The sequence below is a fragment of the Oncorhynchus keta genome, chromosome 35, assembly GCF_023373465.1.
Source record: "Oncorhynchus keta strain PuntledgeMale-10-30-2019 chromosome 35, Oket_V2, whole genome shotgun sequence".
Classification (NCBI taxonomy): domain Eukaryota; kingdom Metazoa; phylum Chordata; class Actinopteri; order Salmoniformes; family Salmonidae; genus Oncorhynchus; species Oncorhynchus keta.
In genome coordinates, this window is record NC_068455.1 from 54408244 (window position 1) to 54424329 (window position 16086).

Consider the following 16086-nt stretch of genomic DNA (forward strand, 5'->3'; position numbering starts at 1 on the left):
TCGTCTGGGTGGTCTGAAGTGCTCCCACAGATACGCTGCCTAACACAATGCAGATATGTGATCCCCTCTTACTTGTCTCAATCCAATATCAGGCCTCTAGCTAAAGTGTTGCATGGTCAATGTCTCAAACCCTAACTAACTCCCAGATACTCAATACCGGTCAGAGTATTTTTTAGTAAGAGCTGCACTACGGCAGGACTAAGCTAGCGGGGATTTTGAGGATAATGTCTCAAAACCTGGATTCTGGGTGGCCAGTATCAACACCATTACATTAAATGTTTCTGCAGGAATAATAAATGTAATAAGAATTGAATCCCTCCCCCGGCCCATTGTTAGGCATACCGCTTACCTCTCCCTCAGCAAAGACACACTAGCACACGGAGTGGACAAAACATTACAAACGCCTCACTAATACCGAGTTGCACCCCTACCCCACAGTACAGCCTATAATTTGTCGCTGCATGTACTCTACAAGGTGTCGAAAGCAATCCACAGGAAAGCTGGCCCGTGTTGACTCTAATGCTTCCCACAGTTGTGTCAAGTTGTCTGGAATGCCGTTTGTGTGGTGGGCCATTCATGATACACACGGGAAACTGCCCGAGAGTGAAAAAGCCCAGCAGCGTTGCAGTTCTTAACACACTCAAACCGGTGTGCCTGGCAGCTACTACCGTACCCCATTCAAATACGCTTAAATCTTTTGTCTTAACCATTCACCCTCTAAGTGGCACACATACACAATCCATGTCTCAATCGTCTCAAGGCTTAAAAATCATAACACTTCTCCTCCGCTTCATCTAAACTGATTGAATTGGCTTTAACAAGCAACATCAATAAAGGGATCATAGTTTTCTCCTGGATTCACCTGGTCAGTCTATGTCATGGAAAGAGCAGGTGAACACTGCGCATACAACATGTTAAAGGGAGTGCTAACTCCAAAATCAAAGTTATTAGATGGAATTCAGATGCTGTCAATCTCTCCCAATAATTTGGGTTTAAGGCCTTGAGATTTTTATTAATGCATATAGCAGGATCTATACAACAAATGCCATAAGAGACTCGACTTTAGACGATTTGAACTTTGAATTTGAGGTGAACTATCCCTTTAAGATGACAGAAAAGTACACAGTGTTAATTAAGGTTGCGTTAATGTTAAGACAGCAGAGCGTTAGTCACCTGAGTACCGGCTTTAGTGTTAGTGTTAGCTGAGGAAGAGGAGGAGAGGAATTTGGATTTAACAGGGCCAGGGGTTTTGCAGTGGCTGGAGGAAGAGGCTAGGCGGCTGGGCTTGGGGGAGTAGCGGGCGGCCAGCTTGGGCGAAGGCATGTTCTCATAGAGGTCAGCATCCTCATACAACACCTCCTCTCTCAGACGTCGCCCTCCGGTGGCAGGGCTGGAGTATAACGCCTCTGGGTCCTTATGTTAGAGGTAGGCATGCAGAGAGGAGAGGAAACGGAGGAGGAGATTAAAGGAAATAAAGAGAAAGAAATATAAGAGAAACAAGGACATGAAAAGGGAATAAAGGGAAGGAGTACATTTGAAAAAGAGCAAAAAAAATAAGTCAGTAAAAGGGGGAAAAAAAGAAGAGGAAGCCAAAGGGTTGTTATTGTTACAGAAAAGTGAGCTAGAGCAGAGGAAAGCACTTGCACAATTATTAATCAAAGTCGGATTAGAGTGAGAAAGAGGAAGAGAAACAGAAAGATACCCGATGCAAGCCATCACAAGCAGCGCAGCATCCAGATATAATAGTTACTGAGATATTGCAGAAATATGTGCGCTAATTTGTTTGTTTTCTCAGTGTGTGTGTGTGTGTGTGTGTGTGTGTGTGTGTGTGTATGTGTGTGTGTCCTTACCGTTCCATTGATGGGCACATCATCATAGTGCAGTGCCATTCCAGAGGGGCAGGCATAACCGTTCACAGGGTTGTCCAGATAGGGGTTGGGAGATACAACGCGTTTACTAGTGAAGCTGAGGAGAAAATGCACGTATCCATGAGTGAGTGATAATACATCAGGGAATCGACATATAAAAAGTTGTTATAGTCCAAAAGTAAAGCGCTTATATAACACGGGGAGTCTAGTGGGGAATATGGAGAGGTTTGTCCATGAAGGACCTTTATAGCTGGACACTTACACTGAGTGTACAAAACATTAAGGTCACCTTCCTAATGAGTTGCACCCTCCACTTTTGCCCTCTGAACAGCCTCAATTACTCGAGGCATGGAAGCTACAAGGTGTCGAAAGCGTGTCCACAGAGATGCTGGCCCCATATTGACTCTAATTGCTTCCCTCAGTTGTGACAAGCTGGCTGGATGTGCTTTGGGTGGTGGACCATTCTTGATACACACGGGAAACTGTTGCGCGTGAAAAACACAGCAGCGTTGCAGTTCTTGACACAAACTGTTGCGCCTGGCGCCTACTACCATACCCTGTTCAAAGGCACTTAAATGCTTCGTCTTGCCCATTCACCCTCAATGGCACACACACACAATCCATGTCTCAATTATATCGAAGCTTAAAAATATATTTTTTAACATGTCTCCTCCCCTACATCCACACTGACTGAAGTGGATTTAGGAAGTGACCTTAATAAGGGATCATAACTTTCGCCTGGATTCACCTGGTCAGCCTAATTTAATGGACAGAGCAGGTGTTCTTAATGTTTTGTACACTCGGTGTATGGCGGTCTCATATATTGCCAGCATCATACAAATAACAGTTCAGACATTTAGTGCTCCCTTGGGTATGCAGACGCTTCATCCAGCCCTTGCAAAGTGTATCGTGTTATTGTGTGGGGAGGACTGGCCTGCACACAGTGCTTTTGTGAAACCCCTCTTGGTCAGAGTGACACATCAAATGGCCAGAGAGCGGGAAATAAATTGGTCCAGAGATGTCCATTCCTAACTGAATGGGGGTCTGAGCGGCTGAGGGAACAACACACATACTTTTTGGGATTCAAAAACATACATTATCTGCCCCCAAAAAGATTAGCTTTTTCTGAGATCCCCAATAGGGTGATAAGTACGGTGCATTCAGAAAGTATTCAGGCCATTTTTCCATATTTTGTTATGTTACAGTCTTATTCTAAAATTGATTAGATAGATGAGAAACACAATACCCCATAATGACAAAGCGAAATTGACTTGATTGGAGTCCGCCTTGGTCATGATTTGGAAAGGCACACACCTGTCTATATAAGGTCACACAGTTGAATGTCCATGTCAGAGCAAAAACCAAGCCACGAGGTCGAAGGAATTGTCCGTAAAGCTTCGAGACAGGATTGTGTCGAGGCACAGATCTGGGGAAGGGTAGCAAAAAATGTCTGCACCATTGAAGGTCCAAGAACACAGTCGCCTTCATCATTCTTAAATGGAAGTTTGGAACAAATAAGACTCTTGCTAGAGCTGGCCGCCCAGCCAAACTGAGCAATCGGGGGAGAAGGTCCTTGGTCAGGGAGGTGACCAAGAACCTGAGCTCCAGAGATCCTCTGTGGAGATGGGAGAATCTTCCAGAAGGACAACCATCTTTCCAGCACTCCACCAATCAGGCCTTTATGGTAGAGTGGCCAGACAGAAGCCACTTCTCAGTGAAAGGCACATGACAGCCTGCTTGGAGTTTACCGAAAGGCACCTCAGACCATGAGAAACAAGATTCTCTGGTCTGCTGAAACCAAGATTGAACTCTTTGGCATGAAGGCCAAGTGTCATGTCTGGAAGAAACTTGGCACCATCCCTACAGAGAAGCATGGTGGCAGCATCATGCTGTGGGGATGTTTTTCAGAGGCAGGGACTGGGAGACTAGTCAGGATTGAGGGTAAGATGAACGGAGCAACGTACAGACAGATCCTTGATGAAAACCTGCCCCAGAACACTCAGGACCTCAGACTGGAGCAAAGGTTCACCTTCTAACAGGGCAACAACCCTAAGCACACAGCCAAGACAATGCAAGAGTGGCTTTGGGACAAGTCTCTGAATGTCCTTGAGTGGCCCAGCCAGAGCCCAGACTTGAACCCAATCTAACATCTCTGGAGAGAGCTAAAAATAGCTGTGCAGCAACGCTCCCCATCCAACCTGACAGAGCTTGAGAGGATCTGCAGAGAAGAATGGGAGAAACTCGCCAAATACAGGTGTGCCAAGCTTGTAGCATCATACCCCAAAAGACTCGAGGCTGTAATTGCTGCCGAAGGTGCTTCAACAAAGTACGAAAATGTAATATTTCTAAAAACCTGTTTCTGCTTTGTCATTATGTGGTATCGTGTGTAGATTGATGAGGGACAAACGGCAGTGTGTGTGTGTGCGCACGCGTGTATGTGTGTGTCTAACCAGAAGGACTGCTTGGCCAGCTGGATCACGTTAGCGGTAGTCTCTACGTCTATGTAGTCGTAGTGCAGGGCAGCAGGGTCTGTGGTGGAACCAGTCTCAGCGAGCAGCACCCCCAACCACCGACCCATACTCTCCGAGGAGGATGCCTGGAGAGAAGAGGAGAGGTGGGTAAGAGATTATTACGCTAATTTAAAGAAACTAGTATATATATATTTATGTTAATCCTATTCATTGGTTTAGAAAACAGGTGTACCTATGTATAAACTTCAACAACAACAAAAAATGATAAAACAAGAGATAACTTTCCATAATTTCTTTCCATCCAATCTGTTCTATCACTACAACATTAGCACTTCACAGTGCCGTAGGACAAAATTGCCCTACGACACTGATTTAAGGTCAGACCTGATGACCATGAAGGTTCAGAGTTGGCGAGGGTAAGCTGATCCTAGATCTGAACCTAAGACTAACCTCCACCCCGAGCCAATTGACCGCCAACCTACCTCCAGTACAGCCACCTCCTGTCCATTGCGGAGCAGGCGGAAGGCGAAGGGGTGTTTGGAGTCCAGCCCGGGGCTGACCTCGCAGCCTCGGAGGGGCAGGCTGGCCATATGGGTCTTCAGGTCAGCGCGGTCCTTATGGAGCAACAGCTGGTTGTCCTTCAGACGACACCAACGCTCACGCCAGCGGTTGTTGGACATCACGTTCAGGTAGCCTGTCAATCAGACAAGACGGACCAGTTAGGACAAAAGGGTGGGGTAAAATGGCGAATAGCAAAACCGCAGACCAGAAAATGAGTCTATAGCTGCAGTTCTGGCTGTTCTCATTCAAGACATTTCCCCATACGTTCTATAAGCCCTTTATATAACAATACCTATACAACCAAATCCACCCTTTATATACAGTGGCAAGAAAAAGTATGTGAACCCTTTGGAATTACCTGGATTTCTGCATGAATTGATCATCAAATTTGATCTGATCTTCATCTAAGTAACAACAATAGACAAACATAGTGTACTTAAACTAAACACACAAATTATTGTATTTTTCTTGTCTATATTGAATAACTAATTTAAACATGCACAGTGTAGTGTCGTGTCGCTATTCTATAAAATCCTTTCTCTGTAATTAATATTACCTGATTGAGCTTATCATGTAAATGTAATTCACTAGAAAATCGGGGCACCACAAAATAATATTTATAGAGCCGTTATCTTCCGAATAGACTCAAAGACTTAGTAATATTTTACATCAATAGCAGTCAATATTAATCATCACCTTATTTCAGTCTGAAACAAGATTTTACAACTTTCAGATATCTTCACGAACCCTGGCTAACAAGTTGAATCAGCAATACAAAATTGGGTTTAATTGTTAATTTACTAAATACCTCATCAATCACACAGAATTACATATACACAGAATGAATCGTACATTGATTACAAATTATGTCATAAAGGAAAACGTCCCTAGCGGACGGAACAGATATGACAGCTGGTTACACAAAGAAAAGGGGGCTGGGTTTGAGTGAAAGAGTGGGAAGACTGAGGAACAAAGGGAGAAGCGATGTCTCTACCGGACCGTAGGCAGCTACTCTATCGTAAATACAGTATCTTATGCATTCTAAATTACCGGCCATTTGGAAAAGGAAAATGCAATAAATATTTACTCTGAGCTGCACTTCAATAGTTTGGTGGTAGATGGATGGCCGTGTTGCTCAACAGAGTCCTTTGAAGAGTGTCTCTGGTGGTGAACGGGAAACGTTGTAGTGTCGTCGTTCGGTGGTAGATGGGATACTCCATCTGTCCTTTCCTAGCCCATGTTTTTAGCTGCTGTTGCTAACTCAACGGCTAGGATGTCTCACTTCTTTAGTGAATAAGAGTTCAAAGTTCATACCATTTACAACCAAAGCTCGCGCTGAGGTTGGCTTAGTTCTGTAGTTGACATGTTAGTCCTTCTAAACGTATGGGCCAGTGTCCTCACGTCCTCTGAACAGGAGGTTACATTTTTCATCAAGGCTTTATATAGTGGAGGGAGAAGGGTGTGTTTTCATAGTTTTATAACCCATGTCTATTCACCGGGAACGGGCCACTGTTTGAGCAGAGCACTAACCTTATGAAAACCCAAATCTCTCATTTGGAAGCTAAAATTACATTGAATCTTTTCACCAATAATTTTATATTCAAACATTTAAATTGCACAACAATTCCATGTGAATCTGATAACTATAATGTGTAGACTTTCCACTGTACCGTTTATGTCATCGCATATGTCACGCATGTCACGCATATGTTCAACTGGTCAGATTACCAAAATATGGTTCATTTCCCCCCAACTTCTGATGTTCCCAGAATCCCTGTGTTAACCAAGGGATTTTCAATAGTCACATCAGTAGGGCAGAGAGAGGAAAAAGGGGGGAAGAGGTATTTATGACTGTCATAAACCTACCCCCAGGCCAGCGTCATGACAGTAGGTTGGAAAAAGTATGAACCCCTAGGCTAATGACTTCTCCAAAAGCTAATTGGAGTCAGGAGTCAGCTAACCTGGAGTACAATCAATGAGACAAGATTAGAGATTAAACACAAAAAATGTGAGTTTGTTATTCACAAGAAGCATTGCCTGATGTAAACCATGCCTCGAAAAAAAGAGATCTCAGTAGACCTATGATTAAGAATTGTTGACTTGCATAAAGCTGGAAGGGGTTACAAAAGTATCTCTAAAAGCCTTGATGTTCATCAGTCCACGGTAAGACAAATTGTCTATAAATGGAGAAAGTTCAGCACTGTTGCTACTCTCCTTTAGTAGTGGCCGTCCTGCAAAGATGACTGCAAGAGTACAGCGCAGAATGCTCAATGGGGTTGAGAAGAATCCTAGAGTGTCAGCTGAAGACTTACAGAAATCTCTGTTGACAAGTCTACGATAAGTACAACACTAAACAAGAATGGTGTTGATGGGAGGACACCCCGGTAGAAGCCACTGATGCCCCGAAAAACATTGTTGCACGTCTGAAGTTTGCAAAAGCGCACCTGGATGTTCCACAGCGCTACTGGCAAAATATTCTGTGGACAGATGAAACAGTTGAGTTGTTGGAAGGAACAACACAACACTATGCGTGGAGAAAAAAAAGGCACAGCACACCAACATCAAAACCTCATCCCAACTGTAAAGTATGGTGGAGGGAGCATCATGTTTTGTGGCTATTTTGTTGCCTCAGGGCCTGGACAGCTTGCTGTCATAGGCGGAAAAATAAATTCCCAAGTTTATCATGACATTATGCAGGAGAATGTTAGGCTATCTGTCCGCCAATTGAAGGTCAACAGAAGTTGGGTGATGCATCAGGACAACGACCCAAAACACAGAAGTAAATGAACAACAGAATGGCTTCAACAGAAGAAAATATTCCTTCTGGAGTGGCCCAGTCAGAGTCCTAACCTCAACCCGATTGAGATGCTGTGGCATGACCTCAAGAGAGCAGGTCACACCACACACTCCAAGAATATTGCGAAACTGAAACAATTGGTGGTCAAAAATTCCTCCTGACCGTTGTGCAGATCTGATCCGCAACCACAGAAAACGTTTGGTTGAGGTTATTGCTGCCAAAGGAGGGTCAACCAGTTATTAAATCCAAGGGTTCACATACTTTTCCACCCTGCACTGTGAATCTTTACACGGTGTGCTCAATAAAGACATGAAAATGTATAATTGTCTGTGTGTTATTAGTTTAAGCAGACTGTGTTTGTCTGTTGATGTGACCTAGATGAAGATCAGATCAAATTTTATGACCATTTTATGCAGAAATCCAGGTATTTCCAAAGGGTTCACATACTTTTTCTTGCCACTGTAGGTTGACCTCTAAACCCCAGATGTGCTCTAACCCCTAAGAGGTGTCTTACCACAGGTGGGTATGTCCTCCTCGGCTGAAGATGTCTGTTCGTCAGTGGACGGCTTCTTTTTGCCCAGGCCAATGATCTTAGTTATCTTCTTTCCCGCCCCTTTTCCCAGCGTGCCTCCCTTCTGACTCTTCTGAGAGTCCTTCTTTCCTTTACCTGAGAGAGAGAGAGAGATAGAGGGAGAGGAAGAGAGGAGGAAAAGAGAGAGAGAGGGAGTGAAAGAGCAAAGAGAGACATGCAATGTCAGAGAACTAGACCTTCAAGGTAATTTCACCTTTAAGAATGAAAAAAATATTACATCAGCTATTTGACCAGATTGTCATATTATTTGAATATTTAGGTCAGTAATTAGGCCTCAATTCTACTAACCGAAGAGGCCCACAGACACAATGACAGTGCACATTCTCCTGTAAATACCGCTAAACTGGACTAAACCCGGTCATAAAGCCTGTCTCTCTGTGTGTCTGAATAGAAAATCTGCTGGTCGTCTGAGGGTTGTTTGGATTGTGTGGTCTGCGGTGAGCAGGGTTTGGTCGAAGAGATCCACTCTGGAAACTGCCAGAAGGGTAAACGAGAGATGAGCCACAGACAGAATGACAAGAATAGACGTCACATAGTTGAGAAGAGATGATGGAAATGGCCATAAAATTATTTGTATTGTATATTGTGTGACAGGGAGATTCACTGACTAGAAAGTAGTGCATATTCCTATAAGCTTTTGTCTTAAGAAAACTGCAATATTTAAATTCTCCCAATATCTGCAGAGTTTGATTATCTGCATCATACCCATGTACATTATTACCTGTCAATATCCATTAATTACTACAGAATATAGTATAACTCCCCCTTCACAAAGTTGTGGAAGTCCCATTTTCCTTTGTGGAGACGGACACAATAGTGAGACAGAAAGAAGAGAGGGGTTTTCTGAGGCAGGGGTGCAAAATTCCCTGTGAATGATGTCATTGTAGTGAAGCAGCTGACGCTCGGAGTCTGGAGTGCTTCTGCAGACAGACGCTTACGCTGACACACACACAGAGAGACGCAGACAGACGTAAGACACACACACCTCCGCTGCCCTGCAGGAATCAACTCAAATCCCGTTACCCTGATAGTGATGATATCTACAATGGCGACAAATCTTATCAAATATGTGGCAATTTCTCCCCAACCCCTGCGAGTGATATTTCTCTCTCTCTCACACACACACACACACACACACACACACACACACACACACACTAGACTTCGGGCCTAAGGTAGGGAGCCAGACACACATGTGTGAAAGAGCTTCACTTTGAATGATTATAATAATTTTCCTCTTCTTTTTGCCGTGAAAGACAGGGGGGAAACTCTCTGATCAGGCTAATTTGATTCCACTGAGTCAAGTTCGCTTCTTACCAGCCATGGAAGGAATGTGGCTGATTAAGCTGAAAAAGGGGGTTTGGAGACTTGTTTTTCTCCCCTCAGAAAGTGGGCAGCTGGGGTGAAATGGTGTGAGAAGTGTGGGTCTGTGGTAGTTGTTTGGCTTGGAGATGCAGTGGTACTGTAGAGATATGAGGTGATATCATCAACCACTGGCTCGCCACTGGTGACATAGTGTATGGACTCAAGCCACCACCCACCCCTACTCCGTGGGAACTAGATATGAGAGGATTGGAGGAGTGCAAGCAATATGACAAATATTCAACCTAGCCTATCAGAGGGCATTGTGGAGCTTTACCATAGTCTTAGTTCTACATGACGTGCATATAGGGGTAGGGGATATGGGTCAATTTGGGATTGGGCATCAAATAATAATTGATGAATGAAAGTTGGGGAATAAAAGTGGTAGCCAAGCAGCATTACCCCTCCAATCCTCCAGAGGGCAGTATCATAATACACTCACAATTAGTCTCACCAGAGGGAGCACAACAAATGCATAGACTTACAGCAATCTGTCAAAAGCCATCAGTCAGAGATCGTGTGCATATTTCCACAACAATCACGGTTTCCCAGCTGTGATATGCAAACTATTAGACACAGGTCTATTAATCACAGCCTGGGGAGAGAGAGCGAGAGAGTCTGCGTGCGTTGGTTTGTGCGTAATGAAACCAAACACAAACAGCTCTAAATTCCAGAGAATCCAAACAAGAGGTCTCGACAAGTTAAATGAACATGTGAACCCCGCGGAATTGAGCTTGTCGAGCAAGCAGACGCTGAATAATCCCATCCTGCTATTTAGACAGTATCTCGGCTGTCTTGGTACTGGGTGCAGGAAAAAAGTTTCCATATCAACTAAACGTGGAATAAATCCAAATGATCAAGTCCATTGTTGCTGTAGCTAATCTCAATCATACTCCCCTGAACACACAAGCTGCTCTGACCCTGAAGAAAATACACCCCATCTCCAATCAACATAGAGTATAGAGGGATTTACAGCTGGGTCAACGCTGAAGAAACACAAGGCTTCGTGAGCATTAAAGCTGCAATACTGTATGTAACTTTTTGGTCGACCTGACCAAATTCACATAGAAAAGTGTGTTAAAGCTCCGTCATTCTCTTTTGAACGAACGTCTAAAAAAGTGGTAGATCCGTTCTATGTGCTCTATTTCTATGCTTCCCGGTCTTAAGTTTAGTTTTTGCTCTATTACTTTCGGCTTTGAACACCAGCTTATATATATATGTATATATATGTATATATATGTATATGTATATGTATAATATATTTCACAGCGGTTTAGATGGTACAATGATTCTCTACACTACACTTGCTTGTTTTGTCACTGAAATGACTCAAAACAACTCAAATTCTGGCAACTAGGAAATGGCAGAGCGATTTCTGCATAGTGCTTCTTGAAGACTAAAGGATAAAGAATATGAATCTAGAGCTAAAACATGACTTACATGCCATTACTCATTTAACTTCCAGGGGGACAGTATTGAACCAAGGGAAAGTCCAATTGAGAAGAGATTCTTTCACACCAATATCAAGAGTGTGTGTTCAAAACCAGAATGCCGTTAACCCAGTATGATGTGCTGTACTTCGTGTAGCTATCAAAGTATTCCAGACCCTTCCCTGGTCTCACCTTGGTCCTTACAGTCGGTGACGGTGTGTCCGTTCTCATGGGGCGGCTCGCCATCTGAGCTCGGCCTATCACATGACACCTTCTGCAATGGAGGAGTTAGAACTGTTAGACAGATATTTACATTTGAAAAATATATATTTAACCCTTATTTTACAGGTAAGTTGACCAAGAACACATTCTCATTTACAGCCACGACCTTGGGGATAGTTACAGGGGAGAGGAGGGGGGGATGAATGAGCCCATTGGAAGCTGGGGATGATTAGGTGGCCATGAGTATGGTATGAGGGCCAGATTGGGAATTTAGCCAGGACACCGGGGTTAACAATAAGTGCCATGTGTTCTTCAGTGACCACAGTGTGTCAGGACACCAGTTTAACGTCCCATCCGAAAGACGGAACCCTACACAGGGCAACGCTCCCAATCACTGCCCTGGGGCACTAAAAAACAAATAATAATTAGACCAGAGGAAAGAGTGCCTCCTACTGGCCCTCCAAAACCAATTCTAGCAGCAACTGGTCTCTCATCGAGGGACCGACCCGGACCAAACCTGTTCAGTTTCAGAGGCAAGCCAGCAGTGGGATGCAGGGTGGTACACGTGCAGACAGAAATATAAAAACAGACAAACACACACGCAGACACAGAGCGAGAGAGAAATACAGAGACGCACACACACACAACCATATACATAAAACACACACTGTACCCACAGAGAATCTCGGAGAGCATCTGCAACATGTTATGGTTGAAATAATTAGGCTAGGCTTCTGTGTACTGTGCCAGCTAGGGAGCGGTTTGTCATTAAACTCCTTCTGATCTGCCTAATTTTCCACCACCGTACATCACACACACACACACACACACACACACACACACACACACACACACACACACACACTGTACAATAAGGCTCCAACAGTTCCAGTAAGTTTACCTGTTTTCTCCAGGCTATTGAAATCCAATAACACACTCTTCCTTCACCTCCCTACACACACTGTGCCAGAGCTGTAATTAAGTGCTATTTGGCACAACAATTACAGCTTTTACTGCAATGTGCTGCCCTGGCATCCTGCTTGTTATTAGGGAACACAGGCGAGGGGCCCTATGGCAGCATACAGGGATATGTGTGTGTGTGCACTGCTCAAAAAAAATAAAGGGAACACTAAAATAACACATCCTAGACCTGAATGAATGAAATATTCTTATTAAATACTTTTTTCTTTATATAGTTGAATGTGCCGACAACGAAATCACACAAAAATGATCAATGGAAATCAAATGTATCAACCCATGGAGGTCTGGATTTGGAGTGACACTCAAAATTAAAGTGGAAAACCACACTACAGACTGATCCAACCTTGATGTAATGTCCTTAAAACAAGTCCAAATGAGGCACCGTAGTGTGTGTGGCCTCCACGTACCTGTATGACCTCCCTACAACGCCTGGGCATGCTCCTGATGAGGTGGCGGATGGTCTCCTGATGGATCTCCTCCCAGACCTGGACTAAAGCATCCGCCAACTCCTGGACAGTCTGTGGTGCAACATGGCGTTGGTGGATGGAGCGAGACATGATGTCCCAGATGTGCTCAATTGGATTCAGGTCTGGGGAACGGGCCGGCCAGTCCATAGCATCAATGCCTTCCTCTTGCAGGAACTGCTGACACACTCCAGCCACATGAGGTCTAGCATAGTCTTGCATTAGGAGGAACCCAGGGCCAACCGCACCAGCATATGGTCTCACAAGGGGTCCGAGGATCTCATCTCGGTACCTAATGGCAGTCAGGCTACCTCTGGCGAGTACATGAAGGGCTGTGTGGCCCCCCAAATAAATGCCACCCCACACCATGACTGACCAACCGCCAAACTGGTCATGCTGGAGGATGTTGCAGGCAGCAGAACGTTCTCCACAGTGTCTCCAGACTGTCACGTCTGTCACATGTGCTCAGTGTGAACCTGCTTTCAACTGTGAAGAGCACAAGGCGCCAGTGGCGAATTTGCCAATCTTGGTGTTCTCTGGCAAATGCCAAACGTCCTGCATGGTGTTGGGCTGGAAGCACAACCCCCACCTGCGGACGTCGGGCCTACATACCACCCTCATGGAGTCTGTTTCTGACCGTTTGAGCAGACACATGCACATTTGTGGCCTGCTGGAGGTCATTTTGCAGGGCTCTGGCAGTGCTCTTCCTGTTCCTCCTTGCACAGAGGCGGAGGAAGTGATCCTGCTGCAGGGTTGTTGCCCTCCTACGGCCTCCTCCACGTCTCCTGATGTACTGGCCCGTCTCCTGGTAGCGCCTCCATGCTCTGGACACTACGCTGACAGACACAGCAAACCTTCTTGCCACAGCTCGCATTGATGTTACATCCTGGATGAGCTGCACTACCTGAGCCACTTGTGTGGGTTGAAAGCACCGCCAGCATTCAAAAGTGACCAAAACATCAGCCAGGAAGCATAGGAACTGAGAAGTGGTCTGTGGTTATCACCTGCAGAACCACTCCTTTATTGGGGGTGTGTTGCTAATTGCCTATAATTTCCACCTGTTGTCTATTCCATTTGCACAACAGCATGTGAAATTTATTGTCAATCAGTGTTGCTTCCTTAGTGGACAGTTTGATTTCACAGAAGTGTGAATGACTTGGAGTTACATTGTGTTGTTTAAGTGTTCCCTCAATTTTTTTGAGCAGTGTATAAATATACAACAAAATCACGCAAAAATGATCAATGGAAATCTAATTTATCAACCCATGGAGGTCTGGATTTGGAGTGACACACACATATATATATATATATATATACATATATATACATACATACATACATATATACATACATACATATATATATACATACATACATATATATATATACATATATACATACATACATATATATACACATACATACATACATACATACATATATATATACACACACACACACACACACACACACACACACACATACACATACATACACACACACACACACACACACACACACACACACACACACACACACACACACACACACACACACACACACACACACACACATACACACACACACACACACACACACACACACACACACACACACACACGTCAGAAGTTTACATACACCTTGGCCAAATACATTTGAACTCAGTTTCTCAATTCCTGACATTTAATCCTAGTATAAATTCCCTGTCTTAGGTCAGTTGGGATCACCACTTTATTTGAAGAATGTGAAATGTCAGAATAATAGCAGAGAGAATTATTTATTTAAGCTTTTTCTTTCATCACATTCCCAGTGGGACTGAAGTTTACATACGCTCAATTCGTATTTGGTAGCATTGCCTTTAAATTGTTTAACTTGGGTCAAACGTTTCGGGCATCCTTCCACAAGCTTCCCGCAATAAGTTGGGTGAATTTTGTCCCATTCCTCCTGACAGAGCTGGTGTAACTGAGTCAGGTTTGTAGGCCTCCTTGCTCACACACGCTTTTTCAGTTCTGCCCACACATTTTCTATAGGATTGAGGTCAGGGCTTTGTGATGGCCACTCCAATACCTTGTTGTCTTTAAGCCATTTTGCCACAACTTTGTAAGTATGCTTGGGGTCCATTTTGAAGACCCATTTGCGACCAAGCTTCAACTTCCTGACTGATGTTTTGAAATGTTGCTTCAATATAGCCACATAATGTTTCTTCCTCATGACGCCATCTATTTTGTGAAGTGCACCAGTCCCTCCTGCAGCAACCCAGACCAGAGGACATTTCCCCAAAAAGTATGATCGTTGTCCCAATGTGCAGTTGCAAACCGTAGTCTGGCATTTTAATGGTGGTTTTGGAGCAGTGGCTTCTTCCTTGCTGAGCGGCCTTTCAGGTTGTCGATTATAGGACTCGTTTTACTGTGGATATAGATACTTTTGTACATGTTTCCTCCAGCATCTTCACAGGGTCCTTTGCTGTTGTTCTGGGATTGATTTGCACCTTTCGTACCAAAGTACGTTCATCTCTAGGAGACAGAACGTGTCTCTTTCCTGAGCGGTATGATGGCTGCGTGGTCCCATGGTGTTTATACTTGCGTACTATTGTTTGTACAGATAAACGTGGTAGCTTCAGCCATTTGGAAATTGCTCCCAAGGATGAACCAGGCATCTGGAGGTCTCACATTTTTTTCTGAGGTCTTGGCTGATTTCTTTTGATTTTCCCATTATGTCAATCCAAGAGGCACTTTTAGGTAGGCCTTGAAATACATCCACAGGTACACATCCAAGTGACTCAAATGATGTGAATTCGCCTATCAGAAGCTTCTAAAGTCATGACATTATTTTCCAGTGTTTGCCAAGCTTTTTAAAGGCACAGTAAACTTAGTGTATGTAAACTTCTGACCCACTGGAATTGTGATACACTGAAATATAAGTGAAATCATCTGTCTGTAAACAATTATTGGAAAAATGACTTGTCATGCACAAAGTAGATGCCCTAACAGACTTGCCAAAACTATAGTTTGTTAACAAGAAATTTGTGGAGGGGTTGAAAAACAAGTTAATGACTAAGTGTATATAAACTTCAGACTTGTATGTATGCATGTATGTATGTATGTATGTATGCATGTATGCATGTATGCATGCATGTATGCATGTATGCATGTATGCATGTATGTATGTATGCATGTATGTATGTATGTATGTATGTATGTATGTATGTATGTATGTATGTATGTATGTATGTATGTCCTTACCTTCACGTTTATGTGTTTGTGCACACGTTCGTTTTGATTCTGAGTTTTGCGTCTCGCTGGTGTGTGCAAGTGTGTCTTTCTGTGCCTGACCCGGCG

General features: G+C 43.9%; 1 protein-coding gene across 3 annotated transcripts in view; it reads right to left on the reverse strand.

Moving 5' to 3' along the window:
• The window catches only part of LOC118368632 (actin filament-associated protein 1), a 116337-nt gene that overhangs the window by 6593 nt on the left and 93658 nt on the right, over positions 1 to 16086 (reverse strand). For 2 of the 3 annotated variants that reach the window (XM_035752897.2, XM_035752896.2), the window contains exons 8-13: positions 11274 to 11355; positions 8212 to 8364; positions 4822 to 5033; positions 4319 to 4464; positions 1851 to 1965; positions 1174 to 1413 (exon numbers count right to left, since the gene is read on the reverse strand). In XM_035752897.2, coding sequence (XP_035608790.1) covers positions 1174 to 1413; positions 1851 to 1965; positions 4319 to 4464; positions 4822 to 5033; positions 8212 to 8364; positions 11274 to 11355 — 948 coding nt within the window. The remainder of the gene's footprint in view (positions 1 to 1173; positions 1414 to 1850; positions 1966 to 4318; positions 4465 to 4821; positions 5034 to 8211; positions 8365 to 11273; positions 11356 to 16086) is intronic. The other variant, XM_035752898.2, reaches the window with a different exon arrangement.